The sequence below is a fragment of the Chiroxiphia lanceolata genome, chromosome 18, assembly GCF_009829145.1.
Source record: "Chiroxiphia lanceolata isolate bChiLan1 chromosome 18, bChiLan1.pri, whole genome shotgun sequence".
NCBI classification, from domain to species: Eukaryota; Metazoa; Chordata; class Aves; order Passeriformes; family Pipridae; genus Chiroxiphia; species Chiroxiphia lanceolata.
The window spans coordinates 6,608,979-6,630,147 of NC_045654.1; the positions used below are offsets into that span (position 1 = coordinate 6,608,979).

Consider the following 21,169-nt stretch of genomic DNA (forward strand, 5'->3'; position numbering starts at 1 on the left):
GCCCTGCACTCCTCACGTGGGGCGTGAATGCATGTTCACATCTTGTGCTTGCGTGCTGGACATCCTCAGGGGAGCTTGCATGGCTTGGGGCCAGTGCAAGCTCCCTCATGCACAGGAACTGCACATGCTGTTAAAGTCCCATGTTAGAAAATGAGGCCATGGAGATGCTGGGACTGTTTGGAGCCATGCAGTTTTTATATCTGGTGAGACACGGATGACTGAAGGGAAACCCTTGATTTGGGACAGGTGCCCTCTGGCTGCTGTCATCAGGTAACCTGGCTTTTAAGGAGAGAATAGTATGATTTTTTGGCAGTTCTGCTTAGAAAAGCAAACTTGGAGGGTTGGCAGTTCACTTAAGGAACTTCTGGGAAAAAAATGGACTTCAGAGAAGAAAGAAGCACCGAAGAACACTGCAGTGATCTCAGTACTGGGAAACAGCTGTCTTGAGCTGAGGATGCCACCGATACAGCCACCAAGATAGTCACAGTGGCTCATGTCTTACTGCAGCTTCTATTTTCTCTGCTCCTTAGGGCAGGCTGATTGGGGTCATTGAAGCCTGTTCCTGGCCTCAGAGGCCTGACAGCTTGCCTTGGAGAACTGTGTAGCTGATTCCCTCTGGAGAACCGTGCAGCTGATTGCCTCTGGTGCAGAGGGATGGGGGTGTACCTGGGGGGCTGGCTGGCCCAGGCAGATGGACAGCAGTGGCTGGGGAGTCCTTTCTGTACCAGTTCTCTGCCATCAGGGGTGCAGTGATGCAGCTGCTGATGCACAGGCCACCCTGGCAGAGACTGCTGGGTGGGCTGTGGGTTTTGTGCAACCACTACTGGGTTCTGGGGATAATTGCAGATCCTTGAAAGTATCCACAGGGAGCTCATATCTGACTCTTTTCTGGAGCTTCCCACAGCTTGGTACTGTGGATTTGTCAAGGCTCTGAATGTGGATTCAGGGCTGCATATTTAGGAGGAGTCTCTTTGAGGAAGACCTGATGGATATCGAGAGTCCTGAAGCTGTCAGACCACTGCAACACCAGGCCTGACTCCCAGCCCTTCCAATGGCCATGCTTGGCCATGAGGGGTATTTGACTTGTCCAGAGTCCTAATGAATGCTAAGGCAGGAGCAGCTCTGTGCTGGTTCTGGGATGAATCCCTCCTCCCTGCCTGGGTTCCAGCCGCTCATCCTCAACAGGCAGAGCCATGCCCTGTGAGACTGGCAGTCAGCCAGGTTGGTCTGACCCTTGGCTTGTACAACATGGATTTCTCCCCCATTCGCTGAGGCTTTGCTTTGTTCCTGCATCTCTAAGACAAAGGGCAGGAGCAGAGCTAAGGCAGTACAAGCCGACAGCCCTGGCTGTTTGTGCTGTTTCTCTGCTTGCTGCAGGCTGGGCTGCTTGTACAAAGGGTTATAAATCAGCAGCGCTGCAGAGTCTGAGCAAAGGCTTCCAAACAAGAGATTTCACTGTTTAGGCATCAGGGGACCCTCTACATTGCCAGAGCAGGGTAGAAATCATCAGTGTGGCATCCCAGAGACAGCACCAGTGCTCTGTAGAAGGGGTGTTCGGTCAAAGGAGTCCAAAGTCTCCCCCTTGTGACATTGAAAGGATCTGGACTCAGGTGCCTGACAAGCCACCTGGAGAACCTTTTGTTGGCTGCTTTTGGAGGAAAGGGTGGGCTGGCCAGTGCTCCCAGTACCTCAAAAGGTCTGTCCATCCTCCCCTGTGAATTTGCTCACTCTTTGCGTACACACGCACATGGGCAGGAGATGTGAGAGATTTATGGTGCTCCCTTGATTTTGTTCTCATAAAAAGCAATCTGAGTGGTGGAGGAATAAATCTAGAGCTGCTTGGCTGGGAAACCAAGATGCAGGAGGGCTGTGCCGATTGGAGTAATCAACCCTCTATTCCCTGCATTAAAGGAATGTGTGACAATCACTTGACACAGGCAGTGGGGCTGGTGAGTGCTACCTACTAGCACCTAGCTGCTCAGGGGGGTCAGGGTCCAAGGTCCTTGGGGACCACTGGGGTACCCCTGCACAAGTTTTGTTTTCTGATCTGATTTTAAAATCTGTGCTCCATAAAGCTGAGCCCAGCCAAGCATGCATGGCTCGTTCAGGTGCTGCAGTGAGGTGGTCAGAAGGGTCCAAGGGGAGCAGACAGTGCAAGCCTGTGCTGGTCCTGTGTTTCACAAGTCCCCTAAGCGAGTTTTCAGCATCTCTAAGCAGCAGCAGCACTAGCAGCATACTTGTACTGTCACTGGAATCTCTGGGTCAGAGGGTATGGGCAGGCTGACACCAGGCTTCTGTTGACATTCTGAAATTACTCCTGTGTGCCCATAAGATGGAAATTCCTTGTTAGTGGGAGGTGGGAGCACAGGAGCATTTTTTCTTCAGAGAACTGTAGGTTTTAGGTATGATATGAGTTGGGTCAGGAGGCTGGTTGCTGCAGCTGAGGAGAGAAAGAGAGGGGGAAAAGGCAGTTTTCTGAGTCTGTGTGTTGTGTGTGTCAGAAAGGGTTGGGGTATGTCCTGAGTCTCCGGTTTGTCAGTGGGAGAAGCAGTAAACTGGAGTGCAGTATTTTTGTTCTCCTTGTCTTTTCCTCCCTGTTGGCTTAATCTGGTAATATGAGGAGACACTGTACCTGAACGTGTGTGTGTATATCTGCCTCTAGCAAATACACAGCTATTCATTTACTCCATTGAATAATGTAACTGTTGGATGCTGAGGTTTACTTTTATTTCCTGGGTGTGCAAATGCTTTCTCCTTTTATTTCTTTTCTGTGTTGATAGCCAAGAATCAATCCAGGCAAAGAGGCAAAACTAAGAAAGAGAGACAAGGCATTTCTTCAGCGTAAACGTTCTTAAAGAAAGGACGTTGAGACCAGTGCCCTGATCAAGAGTGTAAGTTTGGTCATGAACCAGGGAACTAGAGCTGCTTCTCTGTTGTGTGGATTGGCAAAGGCACACAGCGTTGGAAGGTATCCGAGAGGAGAAACAGCTTCACAGAGACCAAGGGAAGCTTCCTCTGTGCAGGAGCATCAGACATGATCTGGACTGGGATTTCATCTAACCCTCTTGTGAATGCATTTGGCACTTTGAGGACAGCAGGGCATGTGTTGCCTCATGGATGGCCTTTTATGTTTGAGATTGTTGTGTTCATTGCTGGACAGCCCCAGTGGTGACTCTGGTTACACTTCAGACCTTGCATTGCCATTGCTGTTCAATGTTCTTTTTCCCTTCCTAGCTTTCCTTTGAGGCCCACCTGCTAAAACTTTCTGGAAAGTTACCCTTTCCACATAAATTGGTTGTTCGTGGCCCCGAGCCAAGGATAACATTTCTGGGGAGCACAGCTGCTGGATTAGTGAGTCCAGAATGGGGCAACATCATTTCCTCAGCAGGGCAGTAACTTGTGGCTGCTGATGCCAGGAGAGCACGTGCAGAGCCCTGGGAGTATGTCGGGAATGGGTGCCAGATCAGCTCTCGACGCTGACATTCAGAGCAGTGGCAGAAGTGCAGGCAGAATCTTGATGTCTTGTTGTTTGCCTGTTGTTGTATTTCCTTTGGTAGCACACTAGCTCGGTTGGTGCAAAACCCAAGTGCAAATCCTGCCGTGACTGTGGTCAGTTGTCAGTGGATCTCGTGCCTGCCTGCGTGCAGCTGCTACGTGTGAAGGAACAACTGGGAGCAGCACTTCAGGCACTGGAGTGTGCAGAGAAACTCCATAGCAATGTCATAGGCTGTCTCCAGCTGGTTCATACTGCCATTAATATCACTGTTTGCTGAGGTGTGAAGCTGAATGGGAGACTCAAGCCCTCCCATGAAGCATCTTAGAGAGCAGAGTCCCCTGGACAACAAGGCCTGGCTCATGTCACTGTTAGAAGTCAGGGCAGCCCACAGTGGAGCTGGGATTCCTGCAGCTAACCTCTCCCTTGGCTTTTACCCACAGGAGCTGCCAGAGCATGACCAGTCTCTTCAGCAGTACCATGTCTCCTGTTAAGGATGGAACATCCTCACTTCCAAGGAGGCAGACTTCCTTCACCAAACCCCCACTCCGTGCGCTCTACGACTTATTGATAGGACCCATGGAAGGAGTAAGCCTTTGGCACAGACACTTACTGAAATCCTCGCGGTGTGGGACAGCAAGGATAGACAGTTTGGGGTGGTATCTGAAGCATGGTGGTTTTCGCAGAACAGTCTGAGTTGGAAGGGACCTAGTCCTGCATACAAGATCCTTGTCTCCATCTTTCAACAAGCACTCCAAAGTCAGCTTGCCTTTGGGAAAGTCAGGCAGTCTAGACAGAAATAAAAGGACATTATTTCAACTGGTTTTCTCCAAAACAATGCCAGTTTGAGGATTGGATCTTATCCAACTGTGCTGAAAGTTTCATCTTCAAATGAGTGGTTTGCCTGGCCAAGCTGTGACTGCTGCTTAAAGGTGTAGAATTGCAAAAAGGCAGCAGACTTCTAAGCAGGATAGTCCTTTTAGGCTTTTTTTTTTACTTTTTTTGTGGGCTGCAAGTGTTTAAGCTGGAGCAAAGCTTAGTGCTTTGAAGTTACTCTTTCCTGGGGTGATAACTAATTAGTTTTATGATACACTAGCTAAGTAAGAGTGAAATTCCACAGTTACATGGGACCAGGAGCAGTTGTCACCTTTTGTGCCCAGCTGCGTGTTTCCTGTTGACTGATCTCTCTGCTTCACTTCTCCAGCCATAAGATGCTTTCTGTTTAGGTCTGTTGGTCACTCTGGGTTGATGATGATGTCAGGTGTCTGGAAGTACAGGCCATGGACACAATCTGTCTGTAGATTGTTTGTTCTTCAGAGAAAATGGCTATTTTGAAATTCAGTATCAAAAAGAATATTCTCTGACAAAGGATAAGGTGATGATAATACTGACGAGATGTAGGAGGTTGAGGTTAGCCAAGGTTTCAGGCTGGAGTGGAAGGAGCTGTGGTGCTGTGGTGAGGCTGAGCCCGCACGGGCTGAGGCCAGGATGGTGACCCTGAGCCTACGGGTCAGTGTGCTTGGGCTTGCTCGTCTCAGTGGGACTGGTGGGGCACAGGTGAGCAGCAGTCCAGCTGCACAGGTGTGCTTGCCTGTCACACAGAGCATGGCTCTGATGTGGATGTTTCCAAACCTGACGTGGGTTCAGACTAGGGCCTGATGCTGGGGAAGTGCAGGCGGGGGCACTGGTGGAGTGAAAGGGCCAGACCGATTCTCTCTCCTTTCTCTGCAGGGTTTGATGCATTCCAGTGGGCCTGTTGGCCGCCACCGTCAGCTGATCCTGGTTCTGGAGGGAGAACTGTACCTCATTCCTTTTGCTCTCCTGAAGGGCAGTTCATCCAACGAGTACCTCTATGAGCGCTTCAGCCTCATCGCAGTGCCGTCCATCCAGTCGCTGAATCCCAGCTCCAAGGTCTGACATTACTTATGAAACCTCTCTCACAGAGTCTCTCCTGTGGTTCCAGTACATGCTCAGAAAGCAGCAGCTCTGCCCTGGTGTGCCAGACACAAGAACAGAAACCACAAACAGGCTGCCCTGCCAAGGTGCTCCTGAGGCTGAGGAGCACAGTGAGCACCACAGCTCTGAAGTAGGTTCTGATGTAGTTCCTGCAGCACAAAATCACAGCCCTAGGCATGCCAGGAAGGACAAGGGGATTGGATCATTTGGATATCCTCCTCTAAAAGATTGCATGTGCTGGGCATGGAACGACATGGCAGACTGCAGAGGTGTAGGTGCCTGTTCTGAGCTTCCCTGCCAAGCTGATTGTCCTGTCACATTACTGGTATGGTCACCTCCATTTTAGTGTTCTGAGTGGGGAAGGCCATTGATGTCTCAGGACACTGAAGCTGTGAGGCAAAACAAATACCACAGGTGAATCCTGCAGAAGTATCTTCATGCAGGGGTTTGGCAGCAGCATTTCTAAGGCCCTGATCTCTGGGAGAATGCCCCAAGTCACATCTGCTTTTGCTGGGCAGTGTTTTGCTGCATGTCTTGGCTTGCCCTGGGTTAAATGCAGTCAGTGGAACAGCAAAAGGGTCTGAACCTTTTTAACATTACTGCTGTTCTGTTCAGAAGTCACTGCTGGCAGTGGTGACGCTGATCCTGGAAATAGAGGTGTGAGGAACCACTGAGTGAGTGATTACAGGTAGTGTTCCCATAAGGTGGGAAGCTGGGATCTGCTTTATGCTTTTAGCTCTGCTGCAGCCCTCAGAGGGACCTGGGCTGTCTGTTGCTTTCTATTGTTATCTCTCGGTTCACCCAAGATACAAGTCCTGACCAGACTCAAAGGACGTGTTCCTTGAAATAAACAGAAGAAACTAAAGAAACAAAAAATCTTCCTGTAATTAGGAGAACCAGACTGTCTGTTTAGATCCAAAGGGACGGGATATTTTATTACCAGCATCATAAAAACCAGATCTTTGAACCCTGTTTTCTTTTTCTCTTTCTCTGTGTAGTCCCACGTGAGGAAGAATACTCCTGCTTACTCCAGTTCTACCTCAATGGCAGCTGTCATAGGAAATCCCAAGCTCCCTTCAGCAGTTATGGACAGGTGGCTGTGGGGACCTATGCCCTCTGCAGAAGAGGAAGCATATATGGTATCTGAGTTACTTGGCTGCCAGCCCTTAGTCGGCAGTGCATCAACAAAAGAGAGGGTCATGAGTGCCCTCACTCAGGCAGAATGTGTCCATTTTGCAACCCATGTCTCCTGGAAGCTGGCTGCTTTGGTCCTGACACCCAACAGTGACAGCAATCCAGCCAGCAGCAAGAGTTCTTTTGGGAACCCCTACACAATCCCAGAATCTCTTCGGATGCAGGATGATGCCAGTGATGTGGAAAGCATCTCGGACTGCCCTCCTCTTCAGGAGTTCCTGCTTACAGCAGCTGATGTCCTGGATCTGCGGCTTCCTGTCAAGCTAGTGGTTCTTGGCTCTTACCAAGAGTCCAGCAGCAAAGTCACTTCTGATGGAGTCATTGGCTTGACAAGAGCATTTCTGGCAGCTGGGGCTCAGTGTGTGCTTGTGTCACTCTGGCCCGTTCCTGTGGCTGCTTCCAAAATGTTTGTGCATGCCTTCTATTCCTCTCTCTTAAACGGGATGAAAGCCAGTGCAGCCCTTGGAGAAGCGATGAAAACCGTGCAGAGCAGCAAGCAGTTCTCCCATCCGGCCAACTGGGCAGGTAGGAAGAGTCTTCTTTTGGACAAACCAGATGTGGGGTTTCTAGAGAGCTGCCAAACTGATTGAGCTAAGAAATGAGCAGTGCTGGCAGGTAGTTGGGAGCAGTGTGTGCCCTGTACTCTCCCAGAATTCAGCCCCTGTGTCTCAGACCCCAGTTCAGTTGAGTGTTACTGTCATGGGACACATTGGCATCTCACTATGCACAGTAGGTGGGTATGAATTTGATACAGTTGGAAGCAGTTGTGAGGTGAAATGTACTTCATGACTGGAAAGAAATAAAGTGCAATACAATGACTCATTCTCTATGTTTGAAATCTCCAGGGTCACGTTTCCTGTGTCCCTGAAATGGAGCACACATATGGGACTTTTTCATGGAGAACATAGGGACACAGTAACTGGAGGCAGGAGCAGTACTGCTGGAAGCTGCAGCAGCAACCAGGAGCTGTGAATTCTGTGACATAAACCTCGTAGGGCTTATTCCTTTGGTCTTCTTAGGAGAAAGGTTCCCCTTACTTCCACTGGGAATGTCTCAGCAGTGTCAGCTCCTTATGCAGTGCTGGTGCTTGCTCCTTCTCAATTAGATCTGTGCGTTGAGATTTGAAATGACAAAGTCTTGGAGTTCAACAGTGCTGTTACAGGGATATCTACAGATAACATAATTTTTTTTCCTAGCACAAGGCCTAGTTTTTGAAAGCTGCATGCATTCCCCAAATGGATTTTTGCACAGGCAGTAGAACCATGTTCTTTAGCTGTGGTGAACATGGCTCTGGCATGAACTGCACCTGGCTGGAGGAGTGGGAAGCTTGCTAGACCTTGTTAAAATGAGTCAAGCTGACAGTGATTTCAGGCACATTGAGTCCAGCATTAGGATGTGGTTCAGGCAGCACCAGATGGGAGCTGAGTTCAGGTTACTGTGCACAGTTCAGTTGGAATTTTATTTTCCTTCCAAGATTTTTCTGTCTCGAAAGGAGCAGTAAAATACCCCAAAAGTGACCTCTTCCTAGGCAAAACATAATGAGTGTGGGCATAGTGCTTGGCATCACTACCAAGCAGAGGCTTTCAGCTGCTCAGGCTGTCTGTCCTGTCCCTTCCATGCCACTGTGTGAGTTCATCACTCACAGTCCCCTCCTTCCACTGCTGACCCTTGATGCCAAGTCTCAGAAGGAGCACCAGAGCCAGGAGCAGCTACATCCTCGCTGCATGAGTGAGAAGGGGCAGGTAGAGCTCCTCATGCTGACATCTGAGGAGTCTGGCATTGAATGGTGCATAAGCCAGGACAGGTTTCTGATCGGGACAGGGAAAGCTCTCTGTGTTCTGAGCTCTGTTCTGCGAGTGCTGTTGGCAGCCGTTGATTTCCATGGCTCTAGAGGAATCCTAGAGCATGCCTGGACAAGTTTAGCTGCAATCCAGTGGTTTTCTGCTTGCTTGAACAGGAAGACACTATTGATTTAATAGCAGAGGACAATAAGAAGCATCTAGAAGCTTTCTGGAAGTTCAGTCTGTGGTACCAAGCAGGGAGTGGACAGCTGCTCTGGGAAAAGAATAGTCCCTGTGCAGGGTGCAGTGAACCATCGTTCACTAGTCTGCGGGCAGAGGATACCTGCGTCTGGTTTGAACATTTTCCATAAAAATGGAAGATTGACTGTCTCTTACTCTGAATCCTGCAGGCTTCATGCTTATTGGGAGTGATATGAAGCTGAACAGCCCTTCTTCGCTGGTAGGACAGGCCCTGATTGAGATCCTGCAGCACCCTGAAAGGGCCCGGGATGCTCTGCGTGTCCTGCTTCATCTGGTAAGGGAAAGGAAGTGCTGCCACAGCTCACAGGCACCGGCAGGGGCACCACAGCCCATCTGATCCTCAGGCACCTTCACCTGGGGACATGTGTCTGCAAACCATGAGTGGAAGAGCAGCACCCTGATGTGCAGCCACTCCCATTTGGATATACATATAGATACATATATCTGTACACACACATACACCTTCACCCCCTCTCTCCTGCCGTGACGTAGGCTCTGGTGAAACTCTAGGCGAGTGTGGAAAGACTGGAACACCTAGGGAATTGTCCAGAGCAAAAAGAGGCAAAGTAAGCGAAATCTTGCATTGTATTGACAAAATCCTCCCTAGACCCATCTGCCTTGCATTAAGCTGTTGAATTGGGTCTCTGCTTTAAAAAAGAGGTAATCATTGGAGTTAATTGTTTGTACAAGGAAATAGCTATGAACGTGGCAGTCATGGAAACACAGAGCACAGTAACTGCTGTCTCTGCGTATTTGGAAGATAAGAGGCCCTTCTGTCCCCATCTGTGCCACCAGCCTGTCCTGGGGAACAGTGGGACTGGAGCCAACTGCCAGGTGGCTGGAATGATCGCTCATGACTTTTAATACTTTTCTTTCCAATGTGTCATCTGTGGTCCCACAGGAGTGTGAAGTAACCATAGAGTGATGGAAACCTGTGAATATTGCTGGTCCTCCCAGTTGCTGGGGTTTGTGGACACTCATCTCAGTCTTTCCTATTTACCATAAGCAGGCTGGGACCCCAACATGAGTCATCTTTTGGGGAGCAGTGCAGCTACCAGGCTTACAGGAAACTATCCCAAACAAACTGGTACTTTGTTTCCTGTGGCATTATTGTTCCCAGCATCCCAGAGAATGTTGACACTCATCACTGTGATGTTACATCTGTGAATGCTAAGTTACTGGAGCCTCTGTTTTCAAGGCACTAAAGTCCTCCTGTGTGAGACAGACCAGGATCAACCTTGGATTTGCTGTCTCTCAGCCTTTTCTCTGTGTAAGAAGAGGAGGTCAGTAACAATTAGCTAATGGTGTATTTTCCCCACAGGTGGAGAAATCACTGCAGCGAATCCAGAATGGGCAGCACAACTCCATGTACACCTCCCAACAAAGTGTGGAGAATAAAGTTGGTGGCATTCCAGGCTGGCAGGCACTCCTCACAGCAGTGGGATTTCGGCTGGACCCACCAGCCAGTGGCCTCCCAGCAGCAGTGTTCTTCCCAACCTCAGACCCCGGGGATCGGCTGCAGCAGTGCAGCACCACCATCCAGTCCCTCCTAGGTGAGAGGAGGCAGCTGTGGGCCCTGACCAGGCAGACATTAGCCTTTCCTGCCTTTCTGTGATGAAATCAATGTATTGAACTGGGAAGAAGTTCTGAAAGTAAATGTTTACTGAAAATTTTGTCACAGATGAGAATCATTTACTACTGGGTCGAGTAAGCACGATGTGACTTCCTTTTTGTTGTATTTCTCACAGTCAAGAAATATATACAGACATTTCTGCTGATGTTTTTCAGGTTTGCCTAACCCTGCACTTCAGGCACTTTGTAAACTTATCACTGCTTCAGAAACAGGAGAACAGCTTATCAACAGGGTGAGTTGGGAGGTTTTCCTTCAGTACCAGATTCCAAATGGTTCTTCCCAGGTCAGTAAATTCAGAAATGCACTGAATGGTTGATATCCTGGTTTATCAACCCAGAGCTTGCTAGGAGACTTGAGAGTTTAAATTCTGAATTTGCCTATTTGTGTGAATGAAAGTAAGTGTCCAGAAGGAAGAAATGCAGGTGGGTTACTGGACTGCGTGGCCTTGGAACTCCCCATTCAGTGACAAGTGGAAGCATGATCCCTTCTGTGAGGGGGAATTGAGTGACAGACCCCTTATTGCTGTTTGGCCATCCTGTCTAGGGGCCGTGTTGGCTGGTCTTTGTGCACTGTATTTACCAAAGTCCCAAGGTATGGCTGACTTCGGTCTGTCAGAAAACTCACTGGGCCTGTGCTGCTCCAGTGTGTGCTCACAGCTCTGTGGAAGGGATTCCTGGACTTTAGGAGAAGGGCAGTGATACCTGTGGCGATGGGACTTCTCCCTGCTCCCCCCAACCTCCTTCACACTCCTCCCTCTCCCCAGTCTCTGGAGCATGCCTAGCCCAACCTGACCTTTCTCTGTGCCACCCGCCCGGCTGCTTTCCGTTCCATGGTTCTTACTGTCCTGAGTGCTCTTGTAACAAAGTTTCTCTTCATCATTTACCTGCGTTAGTACATGGACACGCACACACAGGGAATGGGCCTATAGCTCACTGTCTTTCCCCTTTCCCCGTGCAGAAGCATTCCAAGGCAGTACTGTGGTGGGGAGCTGGGATTGGCTCTGTTTGGTGTCTGGGGCTGCCCTTCAGTCACATGAAGTCTCCACAAAATACAAGACGAGCCTCAGCTTTGCTGTTTCCCACTGAGCAGCTCTGGAGCCCACTAGAATGAGTCTGCTCCAAGGAGGGAGTTCCTGTTAGGATCCTGTTAGGATCTGCAGCAGCGCATGAGATATTTCCAGTGGCCTGTCCTTGATGGTGTTTTGCCTCTTTCCTGGGCTCTCATCGGTTCCCAGGATGTATGTGGTTAACCACAGGGTTAATTCCCTCATCGCCACCCAAAGGACCTGGGTCCAGGGGGTGTGAGGAGGAGAGGACAGCATCCTCGTGGCTCAGAATGTCTTACAGCGCTCATGAGGTGACTTCCTGACTGTGGCCCTGCCTCAGATAATGAAATCACCCAAGGACAAACATTCAGCTGGCTGTAAATGACTAACAAAAGACACACACATCCTTTCCTTGCTGCCCCACACAGTAAATACTGGCAGGCATATTGCACTGGGTTTGCAAATGTTGTTCCATAGCCCAAACCCCCGGCAGAATTCCCTTTTGCGCAAGAGTCTATCCCGTTACACGCCAGGGTTTTGAGCTCAGCTCTCCCACCCTTTGTGGTTATTGCTTTTTCCCCTCCTGCCTCTCCACAGTTCATGAAGTGAGCAGCCTGGGGCTCTGCCTGTCCCAGAGGAGAGCAGGCTTTGTTCTAGACAGAAGCAGGACGTGGGACAGTTCAGTCAGCGGGTGCTGCTCGCTGTTTTTCCCTGGTGGGTGACCGGCATCACAGGGGAGCAGGTGCTCTTGGTGTTGGAGAAGCAGCAAGGAGGGAGCCTGAGCTGCTGCACTGGACAGAGAACACTTGTTTTGAGTGCAAAAGAGAAGGCAGGAGCCACAGAAGAGAGAACTTTAGTTCTACTGCATGTGCAAGGAAAAGTTAGGGATTGCTGACTGCACTGAACGCCAGTACTGTATCCCAGAGGAAACAAGAGAAGGACTGTTTTATGTTCAGCCTCCTGCCAGAGTGTGGGTTGGCCTGAGTGTCTGCCTGCTAAGTGTCTGAGCTGTCATGAGCTGGGCACTCCCAGATTCCAGCTGCCTATTCCCACGCTGTTGAACTCACAGTTCAGGCCATTCCCTTTGCTCCCTTCTTTCTCTGGATAGAGCGTCTTGTAGGCAAGGTGCTAGTTTGCACATGGAGGTGTCCCTGCAGGGTTCCCCAGCACAGCCACTTTGTAGCACAGTGTAACCCATGTTCTTTCTTTTCTCCTCTTTTCCTTTCTTGTTACCTGCTGCCCGAAGGCTGTTAAAAATGTGGTGGGAATGGTGAGTATGATGTGCACGGGGGTGACACTGCGGTTCAGGGTGAAATGCCAGGGTCACTGCAGACCCATTCCCTGTGCTGCAAAGTGTCTGCACCCACTCCCAGGCCTGAGATTTGCTCCATAGAGCTACTGTGGAAAAAGGCCTGTGTAAGCTTTTGTGGGTTGTCAGAGATGGGTGGTCCTGAGGTTAGCTGATCCCTGATTAATGGCTTTCCATCCTTGCTGCCCTGACTGTGTTGGTGAATTACATGGGATCCTGGCATCTTAATTTGTGTCAGATCTTCATAAACACATTTTCTCTCAAGCTTGCTACTCCATGTCCCTTGGGCACAGTTGAGAAACTTCTTTCCTGGAGGTCATGGAGGTATTAGGAAAGTCTTCCATAGTTTCATATGACTTGTTCTGCCCAATTAATGAGTTTCTTGGGATTTGCATAAGGAGTATGGCTCAGTCATGGAATGGGCTTTAGTATATTCTATGAGCAGCCCCAGAGTATCTCTTTCCTTTTCTTTCACTTCACAGATGTTCCTGCTGTGCTTCCTTCTTGCTCAGTTTCCACTGGCCACCCCCCAGCCCTCACCCCTGGTCTGTCCCTGCCTTTGCTACTGTTCCAGTCTGTGTCCAATGTTCCTGTCCCTGAACTGTCCCTCTGCCCAGACCTTCCCATCTCACTGCTCTGTTCAGGAGCAGCAGCTGAACTGGGTGTCCAGGGAAAGGGTGTCCAGGGAAAGGGTATTGCCTTAGCTGTGACTGTCAGAAAAACATGATATGACTCGTAAGGAATGGCTAATGTCTGTATTGCTTTCTTCAGCTGCATCAAGTCCTGGTTCAACTTCAGGCAGGCGAGAAGGAGCAAGATTTCTCCTCTGCACCCATCCAGGTCTCCATCAGTGTCCAGCTCTGGAGGCTGCCTGGCTGTCATGAGTTTCTGGCAGCTCTAGGTAGGAAAACACTTCTTTCTGTTGTCCCTCTAAACCCATTGCTGGTGTGTCCTGTGGGCTTGAAGCAGTGATGAGACTCACAGCTTCACATTTATCTTCACATTTAAATGCAAGCCTGCATTTGCCAAATTCCAAAGTCTGTGCTCTTCAGCTCCATTTCTGTGAAAAAAACTGGAATTAATGGTAAATGGTTGGGTATGTGGGACACTGTCCCCTGAGATGTATTTGGTATATCATTCCCCAACAACTCCACATAATTTGCAACTAAAGAAGTATTGACAGGGGTGATTTATGTATGAGTGTGTGTGTTCCCTGTCTAGTGCCATAAAACTTCCAAGACCTGGAGAAGATGTGCTAAACAGTAATAAATACACACAACAAACTGCATGGGGGGTGTAGTCATTCTTCTGAGGGTGCTGCAGGGTCTCATACCTCTCTGTTCTGTCTATGTTTTAAATGAGATCACTCTTACTTTAGACAGAGGGTCTTTATGTGAGTTGTGATTTTCTGCTCTATGTCCCACTACATAGGTTTTGACCTTTGTGAAGTTGGCCAAGAGGAGGTGATTCTGAAAACTGGGAAGCAAGCTACCAGGAGGACTATGCACTTTGCTCTACAATCCTTGCTGGCACTTTTTGGTAAAGCTGCTTACAGTAGTTCTTGCTCCTGTGTCCTCTGATGATTTGATCAGAATGGCTTCTGGTGAAATCTGACACTCACACCTTTGCAGAGGTCACACTTCACACACGTGTCACACAGGCCAAACATCATCCAGTGAGTGGCTGGAGCAAACATTATTTTTCTATGAAAAGACTTGTATGAGCCCAAGCTGGGGACAGAGTCCAGCAACTGGAGGATGTATAACTCACTCTTGGTTTTGAGAAATAAAATGATAATGAACTGATAAGTTCCATCAAGGATAATGGACAGAGGTTCTTCCCTGGGCATTTCCTGGGCTGTGCACTTCTTTTTCCTTACCTAAGTAGTAGTTGGGTGTTCTGAGGTAGCACAGAGCATGAGGGCATGTTTTGTAGCATTTCCTCTTAATTCTGATAGAATGTTGCCTAGTTTTATTTGATTTTGTCGTGTATCTAAGGGCATGTTTGTACATACTGTTTTCTTTCCTTTTTTAGATTCTACAGAGCTGCCCAAGCGCCTTAGCCTGGACAGTTCCTCATCACTGGAGTCATTGGCTTCTGCTCAGTCTGTTTCCAACCCTGTACCCCACTATCAAAACCCTCCGTTCTCTCCTACCTGTCCAGACAGCATTGCCTCAGATGCCATTTCTGTGTACAGCCTGAGCTCCATTGCCTCTTCCATGAGCTTTGTTTCCAAGCCAGAGAGCATGCTGGATGGGGTGGGACACAGAGGTCGCCAGGATTATGAGAGGCCCAAGAACATCTATCCACACAGGTCTGCAGCTCAGAGCCAGCTATCACCACAAGCCACCATTGCAGCCAGCAAAGATGAGGAAGAGTATGAAGGTTTCTCCATAATCAGCAACGAGCCTTTGGGCAGTTACCAAGAAAACATAAACCCTGGATTTTCCCCTGATCACAAACAGCCCAAAACTGGTCAGACTGGAGGCATTAAAGAGTCTGTCAACTCCAAAGGGAGCATAAGTACTCCAAATTCTCCTGTTAAAATGACTCTTGTCCCCAGTCCAAATTCACCTTTCCAAAAAGTTGGGAAACTTGCAAGTTCTGATACTGGGGAATCTGACCAGTCTAGCACTGAAACCGACAGCACTGTCAAATCCCAGGAGGACAGTAATCCAAAGCTTGATCCACAAGAGTTGGCACAAAAAATTCTGGAGGAAACTCAGAGTCACCTCATTGCTGTTGAACGTCTTCAGAGAAGCAGCAGCCAGATCAGCAAGAGCAGCAATTCGGATGACGGGGCTCCCGCCCCGGCTGGCGTGTCCGCGTTCCGCTCTTCGGAGACCAGCGCCTTCAGCCGGCCCGTCAGCTCCAGCCAGAGGAATCAGTCTTCACCTCTTGCAATTAAACCAAAGCCTCCAACAAGGAGTTCATCCCTTCAGAAGGTGAGCTCTGGCTATAACAGCCCCACGACATCGGAGATGTCAAACAGAGAAGGCACGGGTCAGTACAGTGGGCAGCCATCTCCAGGTTGTGATTCCCAGGGGTCCCTAACTGAGCAGCCTCCCTTTAAACTCAAGTACCCCAGCTCTCCTTACAGTGCTCATATTTCTAAATCACCCAGAAATATATCTCCGAGCTCAGGGCATCAGTCTCCCGGTGGCAGCACTCCATCTCCTGCTCTTTCTTACTCCTCAGCTGGTTCCGCTCGCTCGAGTCCAGCTGATGCCCCAGACATAGACAAATTAAAATTGGCTGCCATCGATGAAAAAGTGCAAGCAATTCACAACTTAAAGATGTTCTGGCAAAGCACTCCCCACCACTCCACTGGCCCAGTAAAGATTCTCCGAGGAGCTCCTGGAACAATGACTTCTAAGAAAGATGTCCTCAGCTTGCTCAATTTATCTCCACGGCACAGCAAAGAAGAAAGCGCAGAGAAGCTGGAACTGAAGGACCTATCTATTGAGCAACACCTTGCTGCTTCGCCACAAAAGATCCCTCCAAATGGACACAGACACCCTGAAACCACAAATGCTGTGACATCAGCTCATTCCCTGCCGCCCGGCAGCACCGCGGGAGCCGTGCGGCCCCTGAGGCTGCCGGCGGGGAACGGGTATAAATTTTTGTCACCGGGAAGATTTTTTCCTTCCTCCAAATGTTGAAACGTCCCGAGTACCAGCTGATGACTTACAGTCTTGTTAAAGTATTTGCTTCTGCCCACTTGCCTTTACCAAAACAGAACCAATACCCAAGCAGCCGTGGTCATGCCCCCAGCTGGCAGTGCCCAGGGATGGGACAGGCTGTCATTGTGGGGGCACACGGCCTCACACACATGGGTTTTCATTTCCCTTGTCAGGACCTCAGCCAGACTCACCTGATAACAGGTTCTTTGTAGCGTTCAGTATTTGCAGCAACGGGTCCAAAGCATCTGGTTGTCTGTTCATTAAATACTGGCTTTTAAGCCACCTCCTTGTATTTTTTAACCCAACAGGAGGTTTTACAGCTGGCTTTTTATATTATAAATTATACATATCAGGGGTTGGAGAGGAAAGGGAGAGGAGGCAGAACGTTCCTGTGTGCCAGAAAGAACATATGCACAAGTTTCTGCCTGGAGAAGGATGAGCCATTTACTGCTTTCAAAGGCTAACAGAGGAGAAGATCACACACCTCTAGATACCTCTGCCAGGTTGGTCAAAACTGCTGGCAGGAAAACTCCATAGCAGCAGGATCTGGCAGTTCTCTTGCATCATTTAGAGTCTGGTGAAAAAAGGACAAGAGGACAGAGGTGCCCCATTCTAAAATCTGCATCTCAGGTAACTTTTCTGGAGGGAAACCCCTCAGGTGAGACTTTGCTGATTGGTCTGTTCAGAGGGAATGTTTGGGCCTAACGAGCCAGGTGAGCCTGAGCGTGAGGTAGTGAGTGTGTCAGATAGACAAGCTCTGGTTTTATTGAGTGCTCTGTCTCTCTGGCACGCTGCATTGTGAAGGTGAACTTTTCATCCTGGCAGGTATTTGGGCAGCACTGATGTCTTCTGTCTGCTCACTGAGCACAAAAAAAGGATTACAGATGCTGCAGCTGAGAACATTATTTTACAGTTCCATGGCAGGCAGGAATGTGTCATCAGTATGTGTGATTTAGACATCACCTGACCAAAAAAATCTCTCACTGATCCTGCTAAATCATTGCCATGGCTCAGTGCAGGCAGGTCTGCAAACCTTTTCCCTGCTGCAGAAGCAGGTTTCCTTTGGAGCAGGTGTGGAAACAAGTTTCCTTTGGGGCAGGTGTACAGTACCAATGTGAGCAGCTGTCGGTGCAGTGGGAGCATAAACACGAGGCAGCAAGCGGAGGGGACGGATGCAGAACCTGAGTGCCCTCTGCCCTGTGGAGGAAAGGGGACCAAGAGCACCCCGAGGGTGATGTGTACAGTCAGCTTTCCTAGGCTAGGTGGGGTTTAGGAGTTAGGGATCAGGTTGGAGGTGTTTCTTCTAAGTGGGTGTCAAATGCAGTGATGTGATGGGGATCCCAGTGATCGTTTCCATGCACTGAAGCCGTGGGCGTGCGGCAGCATCAACCCCACCACGTGTGCTCAGATCCACGCAAGGGATTCACAGGCCACGGGCTATGAAGTCGGAGCACTGGATCACCAAGATTTTTGGTGTCTATTCTGCACTCCCAGAATTGGCTGAGTGACTGAAGGCCAATCACTTCACCTCTCCGTGCCTCGTCTTCCCTTTCTATCTAAATGGGGATAGTAATACTTACCTACCTACCTCACAGAGGTGTTGTGAGGCTGAATTCATTAGGCCCTGAGTTTTAGCTGGATCTTAAGTCAGCTTCCAGTCTTGCAGCTGACTACCTGAACAGTGAGTGCAGGCAGCTCTGTGGACGTACCAGGGGGTGTGTTGCTGATGCAGAGAATTGTTGCACTTAGCGTGGCTGGATGCTCTTGCTGAGAATGTGGATCTGATAATTTGTGATTTTCTTAGGGATCTTGGAGGAAAAGCGTGATAGCAGGGCAGAGATTCAGTTCTGTTACCGAAACATGAAATTGCTTAGGCTCAGCTTGCTCACAGGGTGTAATCAGATGCTTGCTGTGAGAATGTTCTGGAATCTGCTGGTTTTGGAGGAATGTTTTCCTTTTTGTCGTTGAAAGAAATGAACACAAGCACTAAAGGTGAAGGATGTTGGGCTGGGTTGTTTACAGCCAGCTAACAAGGGACGGGGGATCACCAAAGTTTCAGTGCAGAGACAGAAGGAGTAGTGAGTTACTCACCTATTCATATGCAATGTAGCAGAACAGTTGGGTTAATCTGTTCAACTCATATAATGCAAGTTATTTGTCTGTACATGACATCTTCCTGTGATGGTTTGGTGCTAAACATCACCTTCGTGTCATTTGGCAGGAAAAATTAGAATAGTGGGCCAAAATAAGTCAGCAGAGTGTCTGCCCCTTGTGGAGACAGTGATGCTGCTGATTGTGCCACTTGCTGTGGTCACAGGACTGCTGAGAGACTTCACGTGACCTGCTCTGTTTCTAACCAGCATAACTTTTGAAACGACATCCCAGGAACACCCAGGATGGAAGTGGGCAGCTTTTTGTTTATAGCAACAGCAAATACTCCCTGTAGTGCTGCATAACATGCCAGAAATAAGCCTCTGTGTTGTAGTTTACTTCCATAACTAAAGGATCTTTTAACCTGTAGAAATTCTATGCTGCCATTTTGGTACAACCCATTTCCATACTCCAGCAAGTTTCATGCTGGCTTAAAGCTTTCAGACAGAGCTAAATCGGGGTGGGGGGCGTGGGGGGAGTGGTTCTTCTGTTGTTGTTTTTAAGAAGGGGGGAGCATTAGAAACAGGGAAGGGTTCAGATGTAGAGAAAGTTCAGTATTTGGGAATTTGGTGTTGTATAAATATGGAAGGTGAGTGTCACTAGAACAAGTCTTTTGGGAAATTGGTCTCCATTGACTTGGCACAGGGCACTTCCATTGGCTTGCCATGAAATGCATGCTTACTCGTGGCTGGGAGACACTGCACACACCTTGTGCCTCACTCCTCCACCCCCTGAATGAGAAACAACCCCTTCGTGAGGAAAAAGTTTTATCAGGCTTGCCCAGTATGTGGAGAAATTCAGGATATGAAAATCACGTATTCTCCGTTTGCTATTAGAATTCCTTCTGTGGAGTTAATGCATTTGTCGTTGTTGTATTTGTGCATGGTACAAGTGACAACACTGCATAATACAGTGAGCAATAACAATTAGGTATTAACCACTTTCACATTAAACCTGCCACGTGCAACCATTCCCCAAGGCCCCATAGAGTGTTCTGGTTTTGCCCCATACTTTTTACTGTGTGAGATTTCAGATTTTTTATTGACTGTCTTTAGCTCCAACTAAATGGGAACAGTAAACAATCTCTCAGATCAAAATCTGGTTTAATTTGATTTTGTTGGTTAGCCTGTACCTCTGGCCTGGTATTGATTTTCTTTCTCTTTAATCCTACCTTACTGAAACAAGGAAAAAGCATTGAGGGGGTGCTATACCCACGCATATCACTCCAGGCCATATTTCCTTTCATTAGGTCAAACTCGTTCCGTGAACATCTCTTCCAAGTTGCAAGAACAGATCCAGGGGCACAGGGGTGTCTGTGAATCTGTTAGGAAACACTGGTAGTTTCAGCTGGATGGTGATAATGGGTTTGAGCAGTTCTGGGTTCATTGCATTGCCAGGCTGCCCAGAAGGGCTGCTCGTGTGTGTGGACACTCGTCCCCTTGGCTGCAGAAAACCTTCAGAAGAGCGCTGGAGATGGTGACCCAGAGAGGACGGTCAGCAGAGACTTCCCAGCAGCAGCCCTTCAGCACTTGCTCTCCCCCTGTGTGCAGTGTTAGCCATGTTTGGCCTCTATGGACTTTCTATGTAAATTAAAACTCTGTTTCCAGACAGCATTAAACTTTTTATATTATGAAATTTACCATGTAAAAAGATTTTCATATTTTTATTGAAATTGCTAAGGCATTTGGCCTTCCTTCTTTGTGATTTCAGTGTCTATTAAAGCATGAGTTCTCTCAGTGCCTCAATCTCTTGGTCTAGGAGGGTGTTGGGGAAGAGTGTTTGCTGGCTCACTGCTCTCTGCCAGCACCCAGCTCTGTGTGCTGAGTGTGGCAGACACAGCAGCTCTCAGCTCCCTCTGCAACCTTCCTCCCCTTTTTGTGCAGTGTAGTGTTCCTGTTAACAGTGCTCATTGGAAATTGCTTTTCCTTTTCCTAACAGGTGGTGGGAGCATCACTGTTTGCTGGTCTCTGTCTTGTAGGCAGGAGCAAAAGGAAGCAAAGGGCTGGGAGGAGCTCCAGGAGTCGCTGGCTTTAGCCCTCCAGTGGGAGAACCCAGTGCTGAAGGGATGAGAGACTCTCCCTGTACCGATGCCAGCTGGAACCTGCTGAGTTAAATCTTCCTTCTGCCCCCATGTGAAAGGTGCCCTTGTGCTTAGGGGAAGTGTTTGGGGACAGATGAAACTAAACATGCAAACCTGCACTGGGGCCACAGGAGGCTCAGCCTCTTGACAGCAGCCAGGAGCCACTGGCAGCGCTGGTTGTGCTGCCGAGGGAGCCTGGGCTGGAGCTCTGCCAGGAGGAGCAGCTCCTGAGGAAGCAACCCCTCCACGAGTGGAGCCGCAGGGGCTGGTCTGAAGTGGTTTGTCTGTGCAGGGCCCGGGGTCAGTGGCTGCTTGGGGACGGTGCCGTGTGTGGCAGGATGCAGAGAGCACACGCTGCAGCTGGCGGAGCACACACCAGACAAACCTTATCCATATGGGGAAGAAGCAGCAGCATGGGCTGCATGCTGCCAGTGTTTTGAAAAGCCAAATAAAGGCAAATCATGAATGCTTGAGAACTTAGGCAAGTAGAGGCTCACAGCCCAACCCCCCGGGGCCCCAGCACAGCCCTGGCCACCGCTGGCCCTCTCAGCCAGAGCCAGCCACCCCAAGTCTGGAAGTGTGT

At 49.1% G+C, this 21,169-nt stretch overlaps 1 protein-coding gene across 3 annotated transcripts in view; it reads left to right on the forward strand.

The window, feature by feature from the left end:
* TTC28 (tetratricopeptide repeat domain 28) overlaps positions 1–20,251 on the forward strand; it is a 122,259-nt gene extending 102,008 nt beyond the window's left edge. For 2 of the 3 annotated variants that reach the window (XM_032705462.1, XM_032705465.1), the window contains 10 exons: positions 3,937–4,081; positions 5,225–5,404; positions 6,448–7,168; positions 8,835–8,959; positions 10,007–10,238; positions 10,474–10,550; positions 12,610–12,633; positions 13,444–13,573; positions 14,104–14,211; positions 14,707–20,251. In XM_032705462.1, coding sequence (XP_032561353.1) covers positions 3,937–4,081; positions 5,225–5,404; positions 6,448–7,168; positions 8,835–8,959; positions 10,007–10,238; positions 10,474–10,550; positions 12,610–12,633; positions 13,444–13,573; positions 14,104–14,211; positions 14,707–16,334 — 3,370 coding nt within the window. In that variant the 3' untranslated portion in view covers positions 16,335–20,251. The remainder of the gene's footprint in view (positions 1–3,936; positions 4,082–5,224; positions 5,405–6,447; positions 7,169–8,834; positions 8,960–10,006; positions 10,239–10,473; positions 10,551–12,609; positions 12,634–13,443; positions 13,574–14,103; positions 14,212–14,706) is intronic. The other variant, XM_032705464.1, reaches the window with a different exon arrangement.
* The last annotated feature ends 918 nt before the right edge of the window (positions 20,252–21,169 follow it).